A 13,382-nucleotide genomic window follows, 5' to 3' on the forward strand; every position below is an offset into this window, starting at 1 on the left:
TTTCCATGTTACAACTATTAGTTTTATTGTAAATTGTTTCACTGACAATAAATACTGCACCTGTGTACTGTTCATGATTTTGTACAATCAAGGCAGACATACATTATTCTATTTATGACGATTGCTGTATGTTTTGCTTTGAATTCGTAGAACCATTCTACATGCATAAAAGTCTCTGTATTCGTCCGGAAGTTCTCCCAGTGTCTTTAAGGCTCGGTCTAAAATCTGCATAGCTCTTGAGGCTGCTAGAGGGTCTTTGTTTCCATAGGTGTCTGTTTTATCATAGCAGTCTGCTGGAAGATGTTTCCAAAATACGTTCACTCCCACCCCAAACTCTTTAGCAACAGTGTTGTGAAACCACAATGCTGTGAGGGAAAAACAGTTATTCAGATGATTTATTTAGATGACCTTTACAAGGTAATTCCAAAGAACAATTCATATACTGGATGTTGCAAACATGTTAACCCAGTATAAATTATGATCTTTGAGTCAAATTAATATTCAATATGAAACTTGTTTTCAAGACAATTAAGATGGCATATCTTGGTTCTGTTATATAATCATTGTAAATTGATGTCGGATCCCAAATAATATTCAATGGTCTAGATGCAGTTTCAGAATATTTCATCACAGTGCAACAAATCCAAGGCAAAGTAACTGTATGAGTGCCTGATCAAAATGGGCACTTGCACTATGAATAAAACCTGAACGCAATTAGCTCAGTTCCAACTTCTGGCATCCCAACAAAACAAAACTTAAAATATTGTAGCCATTTGTAGCACGTTATGTCCAGTCAGGTCTGGGTGCAGGACGCACATTATTACTATTTTTTAAATGTTTATAGCACAATATATAATGCTGGGAACTAGTAAAGGAGAGTGAAGGCCAGTCAAGAAGTGAGGGGCTGGCCGGCTAAAGATAGAGGTCAGAGGAGCGGATGAAGCTGGACTGGCAAGGCCATGAATAAAGGTTCAGTCAGGGTGGGAGAAAGCCACAGAGGTGGGGTCCAGGTTGGTGTACACTGTCTTCCGTATACGATTGGCTGCTCTGTGCTGCATCTGGAGTTAATGGTGGAAGTGGCAAATTGGGGATCAGAAATGTTGGACAAACAGCAGTTCAGGAATGACTTTGAGGGGGGTTGCTTTGATTCAAAGTTTAATTCTTTACATTAAGTTGCAATTTCTGCCAGCACATTTATTTTTGCAGGCAGTTCGGTTCAGCAACTTTAAACGGGCCAGTTACTGTATTGCCAAGGCAAGATGAGATAAAGGAGAGGCAGGCTCATTCATGAAGCGCTGAGAAAACATATTTTTCATTTGATTTGATAGGGGAGAAAGCAATGTGAAGGCTTACACATTTTTACAGAAGGAACTGCAGTAAACTAAAATTAATTTGTTTTAAAAAATCCACAAAGATTAACCTATTTATTGAAGAGATGATTGTACCCAAGGACAAATTTAAATGGTGGTCAAAGGTTCTGAAATGCGGTGGAGGAGGATTTCCTGGAGTGTATTAGGGATGGTTTTCTAGACCAAAATGTCGAGGAACCAGCTAGAGAACGGGCCATCCTAGACTGGGTATTGTGTAATGAGAGAGGACTAGTTAGCAATCTTGTGCGAGGCTCCTTGGGGAAGAGTGACCATAATATGGTAGAATTCTTTATTACGATGGAGAGTGAGACAGTTAATTCAGAGACAAGGGTCCTGAACTTAAGGAAAGGTAACTTCGATGGTATGAGATGTGAGTTGGTTAGAATAGACCGGCAAATGATACTTAAAGGGTTGACGGTGGATAGGCAATGACAGACATTTATAGATCACATGGATGAACTTCAACAATTGTACATCCCTGTCTGGAGTAAAAATAAAACGGGGAAGGTAGCTCAACTGTGGCCAACAAGGGAAATTAAGGATAGTGTTAAATCCAAGGAAGAGGCATATAAATTGGCCAGAAAAAGCAGCAAACCTGAGGACTGGGAGAAATTTAGAAGTCAGCAGAGGAGGACAAAGAGTATAATTAGGAGGGGAAAATAGAGTATGAGAGGAAGCTTGCAGGGAACATAAAAACTGACTACAAAAGCTTCTATAGATATGTGAAGAGAAAAAGATTAGTAAAGACCAACGTAGCTTCTTTGCAGTCAGAATCAGGGGAACAAAGAAATGGCAGACCAATTGAGCAAATATTTTGGATCTGTCTTCACGAAGGAAGACACAAATAACCTTCCGGAAATACTAGGGGTTCGAGGGTCGAGCGAAAAGGAGGAACTGAAGGAAATCCTTATAAGTCAGGAAATTGTGTTCGGGAAATTGATGGGATAGAAGGCCGATAAATTCCCAGGGCCTGATAGGCTGCATCCCAGAATACTTAAGGAAGTGGCCCTCGAAATAGTGGATGCATTGGTCATCATTTTCCAACATTCTATTGACTCTGGATCAGTTCCTATGGACTGGAGGGTAGCTAATGTAACACCACTTTTAATAAAAGGAGGGAGAGAGAAAACAGGGAATTATAGACCGGTTAGCCTGACATCAGTAGTGGGGAAAATGTTGGAATCAATTTATTAAAGATGAAATAGCAGCGCATTTGGAAAGCAGTGACAGGATCGGTCCAAGTCAGCATGGATTTATGAAAGGGAAATCATGCTTGACAAATCTTCTGGAATTTTTTGAGATGTAACTAGTAGAGTGGACAAGGGAGAACCAGTGGATGTGGTGTATTTGGACTTTCAAAAGGCTTTTGACAAGGTCCCACACAAGAGATTAGTGTGCAAAATTAAAGCACATGGTATTGGGGTTAATGTATTGACATGGATAGAAAACTGGTTGGCAGACAGGAAGCAGAGAGTTGGAATAAACGGGTCCTTTTCAGAATGGCAAGCAGTGACCAGTGGGGTGCCGCAGGGTTCAGTACTGGGACCCCAGCTATTTACAATATAAATCAATGATTTAGATGAAGGAATTGAATGTAATATCTCCAAGTTTGCACATGACACTAAGCTGGGTGGCGGTGTGAGCTGTGAGGTGGATGCTAAGAGGCTGATGCTAAGAGGCTGCAGGGTGACTTGGACAGGTTAGGTGAGTGGACAAATGCATGACAGATGCGGTATAATGTGGATAAATGTGAGGTTATCTACTTTGGTGGCAAAAACAGGAAGACAGATTATCTGAATGGTGACAGATTAGGAAAAGGGTAGGTGCAACGAGACCTGGGTGTCATGGTATATCAGTCATTGAAGGTTGGCATGCAGGCACAGCAGGCGGTGAAGAAGACAAATGGCATATTGGCCTTCATAGCTAGAGAATTTGAGTATAGGAGCAGGGAGGTTTTACTGCAGTTGTACAAAGCCTTAGTGAGGCCAAACCTCGAATATTGTGTTCAGTTGTGGTCTCCTAATCTGAGAAAGGACGTTCTTGCTATTGAGGGAGTACAGCGAAGGTTCACCAGACTGATTCCCGGGATGGTGGGACTGACATATGAGGAGAGACTGGATCAACTGGGCTTGTATCCACTGGAGTTTAGAAGAATGAGAGGGGATCTCATAGGAACATATAAAATTCTGACGGGATTGGACAGGTTAGAGGCAGGAAGAATGGTCCCGTTGCTGGGGAGTTTCAGAACAAGGGGTCACAGTCTAAGAATAAGGGGTAAGCTATTTAGGACCGAGATGAGGAGAAACTTCTTCACTCAGAGTGGTTAACCTGTGGAATTCACTACCGCAGAAAGTTGTTGAGGCCAGTTCGTTAGATATGTTCAAAAGGGAGTTAGATATGGCCCTTACGGCCAAAGGGATCAAGGGGTATGGAGAGAAAACAGGAAAGGGGTACTGAGGTTGAATGATCAGCCATGATCTTATTGAATGGTGGTGCAGGCTCGAGGGGCTGAATGGGCTTCTCCTGCACCTAATTTCTATGTTTCTATGGTTCCAGAGAGGGTCTGAAGGATACCAAGTAGCCTGAATTACAGCGTGATATGTTTACATTGACAAAATCTACTACAGTGTGGACATGCATTTGAAGTGTAGCCACTGTTGTAATATAGGAAGACCCGGCAGCCACTTTGCACACAGCAATGAGATAAATGACCAGATAATCTATTTTGTTTGTGTTAGTTGAGGGATAAATGCTGGTCAAGTCACGAAGCAACTTCCCTCCTCTTTTGAATAGTACCATGTTATCCTTTACATCCACCCGAGACAGGGCCTCAGTTTAACGTCTCATCTGAAACACGGCATCTCAGTACTCCCTCAGTCTGTCAGCCTAGATTTTGTGCTCAAGACTCTGGAGTGATGCGAACACATGACTTTCTGACTCAGAGCCAAGACTGACACCTTCACTATTAGTTAATTTTAACAGCATTGTCAACTTTTTATGACCTCCAATTATTAATATGATAAAGGAATTTGCTGATGTTTTGATGGCCTATTTTGAGACTAAAATCAAGTGCTGGATTTGTACTTGCAGATTACCTGGAATGAAAAGCACGTCACCTGGATCTAATTGACATTCATAGCCCAGGGCGTTGGCAAATTGTGGATATTTTCCTAGATCAGGAGTGTCCACGTCTAAGACCTCAGACTTATCACCTGTGCCAAGTTAGAAAAAAAACTCAAATGAAGTTTATAGTATATTAAAAGAACTTAACTTAATATTAAAAGAAATTAAAAGAACAATTACCATTATTTATTTTAAGACTTTTTTGGATTTTAAAATAACAATGTACATATGGATTGATTTTATATATTGTATATTTTTCTATTGAAACTGGAGACAATCCTAGAATTGTATAGATATTATTAGTGGGATATGGCATGTCATTAACGAAAACAAAAAGCAGTACAAGTGAGTGTGGGTTAGGAAACCTCTAAGGAAGAAATACATTGTTTGCCTTCGGTGGTATTTACTGGAACAACACTTGTGACCTTCGGATTGTTGGCTTCGTGATTTTCTTCTGTTCTGTACAGCAACTGCTTTAAACACTGATCTTAAGAACATAAGAAATAGGAGCAGGAGTAGGCCATACGTTCCCTCGAGCCTGCTCCGCCATTCAATAAGATCAAGGCTGATCATCGATCTCAACACCACTTTCCCACCCGATCTCCATATCCCTTGATTCCCCTCGACTCAAAAAATGTATCGATCTCAGCCTTGAATATATTCAGAGACTCAGCATTCACAGCCCTCTGGGGCAGAGAATTCCAAAGACTCATAACCCTGAGTGAAGAAATTCCTCCTCATCTCTGCCCTAAATGGCCTGCCCCTTATCCTGAGACTGTGGCCCCTAATTCTAGACTCCAGCCAGGGGAAATTTTATTTACATTAGTGTTCTATACTTTTAAGGAATGAGTTCCCGATATGGAAAATGTCCTGTTTCTCTATCTTTCACTACTCCTTCACCTGTTATGTTAATTATTTTAAATCGCCTCCGTTAAATTAAAGTGGCAAAGTCCTGATAAAGTGATGCAATGATGTCCCAGCATTGCCAATTGTATCTGCCAATAAATGGTAATATTTAGTAATACCATTCAATGATATTAAGGCTGATCTGCAGCCTAACTCCATCCACCCACCTTGGGTTCATATCCCTTAATACCCTTTGCTAGCAAAAATCGATCGATCAGATTTAAAATTATTAATTGAGAAAGCACTTTTGCTTTTTATGAGAGTTCCACATAAGTGTTTCCTAACTTCTCTCCTGAATGGCGTGGCTCTGATTTTAAGGTTATGTCCCCTTGTCCTAAACTCCCCCACCAGCGGAAAACATTTCTCTATCTACCCCATCAATTCCTTTACAAAATCCTTTAAATCTCAATCAAATCACCCCTTAATCTTCTATATTCTAGTGAATACAAACTTAGTTTATGTAATCCCTCACAATAATCTAACTCTTTGCATCCTGGTAATATTCTGGTGAATCTGCACTGCACTCCTTCCAAGGCCAATATATCACTTCTAAGATGTGATGACACAGTACTGCAGATCCGGTTGAACCAGGGCTTTGTATAGCTGTAGAAAAACTTCCTCCCCATTATATTCTAGCCCTCCAGTTCTAAAGACTAACATTCCATTAGCTTGGAGCTTTGATTTGACATTTGAAGCTGTCAACTTATCAACTGATTCAATGGCAAGTGACCTCCCGCCTTAGCTTCACAGCAGGAAACTGGTAGGCGGCCTGTTAAATTCAAAAGTTGAGAAAAAAAAAACATTGTTAAGAGGCTGTAAACAAGCCACTAATGATTTTAATTGCCTCCCCGCCTCTGCGTGTTGGGTCTGCTCAGCGCTAACAGACCCGACATTTGGTAAAGATGTGAAGCGGTGAGTTCACAGCAGGGTTTCAACCCGCTGGAGAAAAAAAACTTCCCACCCAGACCCCCCCCCCCATTGCAAAATCCAGCCCAAAAAGTCTGCAAAGGGATATTGGCAGTGAGTGGGCAAAAAGATGGCAGATGGAGTACAATGTGGGGAAATGCAAGGTTATTTACTTTGGTGGGAAGAATAGAAAAAACAGCAGAAACAGAATATTTTTTAAATGGTGAGAACATTTTAAATGTTGGTGTTCAGAAGGATTTGGGTGTCCTTGTACATGAAACACAGAAAGTTAACATGCAGGTAAGGAAGTCTTGCTGTAATTGTACAGTGAGACCACGTCTAGAGTACTGTCTACAGTTTTGGACTCCGTCCCGAAAGAAGAATATACTTGCCTTAGAGGGTGTTCAACAGAGGTTCACTAGATTGATTCCTGGGATGAAAGGATTGTCCTATGATTGAGTAGATTGGGCCTATACTCTCTGGAGTTTAGAAGAATGAGAGGTGATCCCACTGAAGAGGCTGTTTCCCCTGGCAGAGAGTCTAGAACTAGGGGTCACAGTCTCAGAATAAGGGGTTGGCTAATTAGGACTGAGACAAGGAAAAATTTCCTCATTCAGAGGGTTGTGAATCTATGGAGTTGTCTACCCCAGAGGGTATGGATGCTCAGCCGTTGAGTATATTTGGCTGAGATCGATAGATTTTTGGACTCTAAAGGAATCAAGGCATATGGGGACTGAGTGGGAAAGTGGAGTTGAGGTCGACTACACTTGCTCCTATTTCTTATGTTCTTCTGTTCTTAAATAATACTTGGATCTATCCTACTTTGGTCCAAAATAGATGACCTCACATTTACCGTGTTGAAATCTATTTACCACATTTTTGCCCACTCACTTAATCTATCGATATCTCTTTGTAATTTTATGCTTCCGTCTACACTACTTACTATGCCACCAATCTTTGTGTCATCGGCAAACTTGGATATATGGCTCTCTATTGTATTATCTGCAGTGAATAATTGAAGCCCCAAGCACAGGTCCTTGTGGACTAGAGATTATAGTGAAAGTGGTTCTGAAGGGGTCAGAAACTGAGCATGTCCAATAATTCCCCCAAATTATATCAATGCAACTTTAAATTCAAACAGCTATGGGGTATGTAAAATAACTTTGCATGATTCTCTACAATATTCCAGATTTCCAAAGATGATTTGGACTTTTATCCTAAACAAAAATATCTGAAGGAAGTTAGACTTGTAGGAGAGGACAGAGAACAAACTGACGCACTGCAAATAAGAATAAAAAGCACCGAGTGCGTAAAAAGGTTCTGCCTTTCCATAGTATTAAAAGATACTGGTGGGGGAGGGGGGAGGAAATAGCCCTCTGCCTCTTTTGGAGCGGATAATACGAGTTATTTGAATTATTACCGCCCGGCGGGAGTCAGAGGGAAGAGTCGGAAAATTCGTCTCTTTAACTCTGACACCGCCTCTCAGCGCTTGGGGACACTGTTGGAGGCGGTAGCGGGTCGGGAGCGGGGCTGTGTCCATCACCCCCACATGGCCCTGCTGCGTCGTGCTGACGCGTTGCAACATCCCTCACCTTCGCTTAATGGGCAGGGACGCTGCGAGGCCTATTGAGGCCTCAGTGAAGCCCACTGGGCCACCAGGGAGGGGTTCGGCCAAGCCAGCGGCCACCATTGTTGGGCCGACTCCCACAAGATAGAAAAGGAGTCACCACCGAGCAGTAACGGGTCGGCAGTGGCCAACAACGGATCAGGCGCCGGGCAGGGTGGAAAGTCAGGGTGTGACGGAAACCTCTTAGAAGTGGTAATGGGCCTTAAAAAAGGGGCAATTTCGGCCCCACTGCATTGTGACAGGGCAAGCAACTTAATTAAGGTTCCCAAGTGAAATCCACTTAGAGAAAATATTTTATCAGAACTATTTCTTCCTACCAAATTTGCGTAATTTCAAAAGGAAGGGACTGTGTCAGGACATAAATGTGCCGTCAGGACAAGCTCTTCTCAGTATATTGTAATTATATAATATACAATTTTATACATTGTTCACTTCATCAATTACTGCCATTGCAAGCTAGTGATGATTAAATCAATTAAAAAAAATAATAAATGAGAAGTCAGGTCCCAGCAGAGCAAATAGGTTAACAGTGAGCTTAAACACTTGAAAGGCACTTTGTTCTCATAACTGGCGCTCTGCCTGCTATGAATATTCAACAAAAGACATGAACACTAAACAGATGGAACTAATTATCTCACAGAGCACCTCCACAATCATTACACTTTCTAGTCTTGCAAAGAGATATGTAAATTAGGCTTGATGATACTTAATTTGGAATGAGCTTTTAACAGCCCCAGTAAGATCTGGTGCAACCCAGAGTCTTCCTTCTAACCCCTTACTGTAAGTGTTACCTGTTAGGTATAAGTAAGGTGCATCCCGAGGGCTGAACAGCACAACTCGCTTCCTTCCTGTTACTTGGATCAGTAGGTTATCCATAACCTGTAGGAGACAACAGTATGTTGCAAACAATTATTTTAGAAAGATGAAAATTCAACTTTATATCAATGAAACTACATTTTTGGGAAGACAGCTGTCTGCCCAATGAGTTTCAGTTATATTGTACATTTAGTCATGGTGGAGTATGATCGTCACATTGGGGTTATCTTGGAGGTTGTCTTCTTTTTGGTGATTTTCCTCTGGTTTTAAGAAAAAAAACATTCGCCATTCTTTAACAAACTATCCACAATGACACAAAGGTTAATTGGTGAGAAATGAAAACATCTAATATGCACCAGTAAGTATGGTCGAGTCTAAGTCAAAAATGAGGAGCTGCTCACTGTGAAGCTAGATGTTGGAGATCTTCAAGTAGCAAATCTGGTTAGAAAAATGGGCCAAGAATGTCTTGAACAATGCAAAATTCCAGGTTTTTGGGAAGAGAGCTAGATGTGTTGGGTAGATATAATTGGCACTAAAACTAAAACCCGAGCCCGAAAGTGAGGCAGTCAACTGGTGGGTAAAGGTCAGATGCACCATTAAACGAATGTGGTACGATACCAAAAAATAATTCATTGATAATTAATGGAACTGCACAACTACCCTTCAACAAATGAATTGAAAGTGAAACTGGTGGAAATCTCCTCCACCAAAGATTATATATAACAGACAGTACCTAAAGTTAAAAATAACACTATAGTGTTGACGTATTACAATGTCTGAAGGGTAACAGTTCTGCCAATTCTTTCCTTTTTTTTTGTAGTTTTCTTCCCCTCACCTGAAGGTATTGACTGAACGGTAGCACCAGAAACCCACCAGCATCCCACTCAAATATGTGAGACCCCTCCATAACTCCCTTGTTACGCTCCAACTGGCACCCGATTGAGATTAGCCAACTCTGCACAGACTGAAAACAGAATTTCTAGTCTCTGGCTCAGTTAAATATTGTCCGTGAAAATCTGCAGGGTGGCGCATGTCAGATACGCTAGTCCTAGACCCGCACTGCCATCCTCGCAAGGTTTGCAGAGGGCGAAGCTTGGGTACCTACACCTCCACCAAAGCAGCCAGATAGTCTGCTGAAGAGTCTGCGGCTGGGAGGAGGGGCTGTTAAGTCCGCTATACCCTCCTTCAATCCCTCAGGAATAAAAACTTGATGTCCCTACAGCCTCCTTAAAATACACAAAAAACATTTCACTTTTTTAATCTTCGTGGGTCTAGGCCGCTTGGAGCCCCAGATGAACTTCACTGATGCCAGTTGGTCAGTCAATCTGTACCAGGGCCAACCATGTGTCAGATTCCTGAGTAGAGTGGGACAAGAGACCTCTGGCATTCTGACTGGGTAACTTTGTTTGATTATTATTTGTGGTTATATATTGGTTTCCAATCATCATCAATAAGCAGTCCCTCGAAATCGAGGAAGACTTGCTTCCACTCCAAAAATGAGTTCTCAAGTGACTGTATAATCCAATACGGGAATTACAATCTCGGTCACAGGTGGGACAAACAGCTGTTGAAGGAAAGGGTGGGTGGGGAGTCTGGTTTGCCGCACACTCCTTCCGCTGCCTGTGTTTGTCCTCCGCATGCTCTCGACGACGAGACTCAAAGTGCTCAGCGCCATCCCGGATGCTCTTCCTCCACTTAGGGTGGTCTTGGGCCAGGGATTCCCAGGTGCTGGTGAGGATGTTGCACTTTATCAAGGAGGCTTTGAGGATGTCCTTGACACGTTTCCAGTCACTAGCCTAGCAATTGGTGAGAGGAGCCTCCACTCCTTACAAGACCTAACAGCAATTCCTGTGCACGCCTGCAACCTGGAGTATTCGGGCCCTGGTCTAGTTTCCAGTTGTTCCAGGGGGTCTTTTCATAAACCAAAGCTAGTCCTAATGAATTACTTTTTTTTTAAAACAATCTGATATGTTATTTTAATGCATTTTATGAACATGCTGAAATAATCTTTTCTAGTATTTCCACAGAATAATATTGATAATTGGATTGTGTTTTATACTAAAGTTAGAAACCCAATATCCAGAGCGCTAGCTAAATATTTTTCTTTGATCCCAGTAGTTTATATAACTGTAACCTATGCCCCCTTTATTTTGCTGTTTTGTTTATAATTTCAAAGTTATAATGTCACTTTTTATGAGGCTGTAAAGAGCTTTTTACTGAATTTATCCCATTTCTTCTACGCTTCATTAATAATATAATACAAGATGAGTGTTAAACCTGCTATATCACCCCAGGGAGATGTATAGCTATGTGAATAATCAGTTGAACATGATGGATGTAATAGAAAGGACACGATGATTCATCCATTCCCTATTATCAATTTCCTAATTTTAACAGCATCATCATAAAAATATTGAACATGAAATCTAATACATGACCATAAATAATAATATTACACCAGGATTCCCAGTCTAACCTCGACATAATGACTACACATTAATAGGGAGTCGTGCTGTAGTGGAAGCACTTTCAAAGTAAACTACTTACCCCTTTTATCTTTGCCCACATGCAGTTTATTTTATAAAATTCCGTTAGAAGGGCAGGATTACAGTTCTGTGCAAACACCCTGAGGAGATACGACATTTCAGACTGAGTGGAAGCCCCCTTCTTGGTTAAAAGACTGGGGATCACTAAAGGCTGATTGAGGGCAGACAGCCATTTCCTAACTCAGTCTGACATCATCTCCAGGTTATAAGCTAGGAAGGAAAACAATGTTGATTGATGTTCTTTTAGGCCTTCATTCACTGATTCAGCTTATTAAGGGCACTGGCTATGTGGGAATCAGGAAATGCAACCAATCCGATGTACTGGGCCTTCTAGAGGTTGCCACAAAGACTGTAAATTTACTTTCTTTCCTGTCTGAAAGGAAAGAGACCAAACCTGCATTTGTCAAAGCATTTCATCTTCACCACACCTTGATCATAGACGTAGCACTGCTGAATAGTCAACAGTCTATTGCTCCTTTCACCATACCAGACATCCGCTTGTAAATACTAATATTTTAAAGGGTCAGCCTAGGCTCAGTGGTAGCACTCTCGCTTCAGTCATAAGCTTGTGAGCCCCATTCCAGAGACTAGAGCACTTAATCTAGACTGATACTTAAGTGCAGTACTGAAGGATTATTGCACTGTTGAAGGTGCTGTCTTTTGGATGAGATGTTAAACCAAGGCCTTATTTGCCTTCTAAAGTGGACGTAAATGATCCCATGGGACTTTTCGAAGAAGTGCAAGGAGTTCGCCTGTTGTCCAAGCCAAGTTTCTCCCCCTCAACCAGCATCACTGAAACAGATTATCTGGTAATTTATCTCATTGCTGTCTGTGGGACCTTGCTATGTGCAGAATGGCTCCTATAGAAACATAGAAAATAGGTGCAGGAGTAGGCCATTTGGCCTTTCAAGCCTGCACCGCCATTCAATAAGATCATGGCTGATCATTCCCTCAGTACCCCTTTCCTGCTTTTCTACATTCCCCTTGATCCCCCTAGCCGTAAGGGCCATATCTAACTCCCTCTTGAATATATCCAATGAACTGGTATCAACAACTCTCTGTGGCAGGGAATTCCACAGGTTAACAACTCTCTGCGTGAAGAAGTTTCTCCTCATTTCAGTCCTAAATGGCCTACCCCTTATCCTAAGACTATGTCCCCTGGTTCTGGACTTCCCCAACATCGGGAACATTCTTCCTGCAACTAACCTGTCCCGTCCTGTCAGAATCTTATACGTTTCTATGAGATCCCCTCTCATCCTTCTAAACTCCAGTGAATAAAGGCCCAGTTGATCCAGTCTCTCCTCATATGACAGTCCAGCCATCCCTGGAATCAGTCTAGTGAACCTTCGCTGCACTCCCTCAATAGCAAGAACATCCTTCCTCAGATTAGGAGACCAAAACTGTACACAATATTCCAGGTGAGGCCTCACCAAGGCTCTGTACAACTACAGCAAGATCTCCCTGCTCCTATACTCAAATCACCTAGCTATGAAGGCCAACATACCATTTGCCCTCCTCACCGCCCGCTGTACCTGCATGCCAACTTTCAATGACTGATGAACCATGACACCCAGGTCTCGTTGCACCTCCCCTTTTCCTAATCTTCCGCCATTCAGATAATATTCTGCCTTCGTGTTTTTGCCCCCAAAATGGATAACCTCACATTTATCTACATTATACTGCATCTGCCATGCATTTGCCCACTCACCCAACCTGTCCAAATCACCCCGCAGCCTCTTAGCATCCTCCTCACAGCTCACACCGCCATCCAGTTTAGTGTGGTCTGCAAACTTGGAGATATTACACTCAATTCCTTTATCCAAATCATCAATATACATTGTAAATAGCTGGGGCCCCAGCACCGAGCCCCGCGGCATTCCACCCGTCACTGTCTGCCATTCTGAAAAGGACCCCTTCATCCCGACTCTCTGCTGCCCGTCAGCCAACCAGTTCTATATCGACATTAGAACATTAGCTCCAATACCACGCACTTTGATTTTGCATACCAATCTCTTGTGCGGGACCTTGTCAAAAGCCTTTTGAATGTTTGCCTTCATTACAAAAGTATGTTGGATGTGAAGTGCTTTG

The 13,382-nt window shown here is 42.0% G+C and overlaps 1 protein-coding gene across 3 annotated transcripts in view; it reads right to left on the reverse strand.

The window, feature by feature from the left end:
- Window positions 1-13,382, reverse strand: part of tyw5 (tRNA-yW synthesizing protein 5) — a 106,732-nt gene continuing 93,350 nt past the window's right edge. For all 3 annotated transcript variants that reach the window (XM_070874834.1, XM_070874833.1, XM_070874832.1), the window contains 3 exons: window positions 8,724-8,811; window positions 4,466-4,582; window positions 1-365 (listed from right to left, as the gene is read on the reverse strand). In XM_070874834.1, coding sequence (XP_070730935.1) covers window positions 109-365; window positions 4,466-4,582; window positions 8,724-8,811 — 462 coding nt within the window. In that variant the 3' untranslated portion in view covers window positions 1-108. The remainder of the gene's footprint in view (window positions 366-4,465; window positions 4,583-8,723; window positions 8,812-13,382) is intronic.

The sequence above is a fragment of the Pristiophorus japonicus genome, chromosome 3 (genome assembly GCF_044704955.1).
Source record: "Pristiophorus japonicus isolate sPriJap1 chromosome 3, sPriJap1.hap1, whole genome shotgun sequence".
Taxonomy (NCBI): domain Eukaryota; kingdom Metazoa; phylum Chordata; class Chondrichthyes; family Pristiophoridae; genus Pristiophorus; species Pristiophorus japonicus.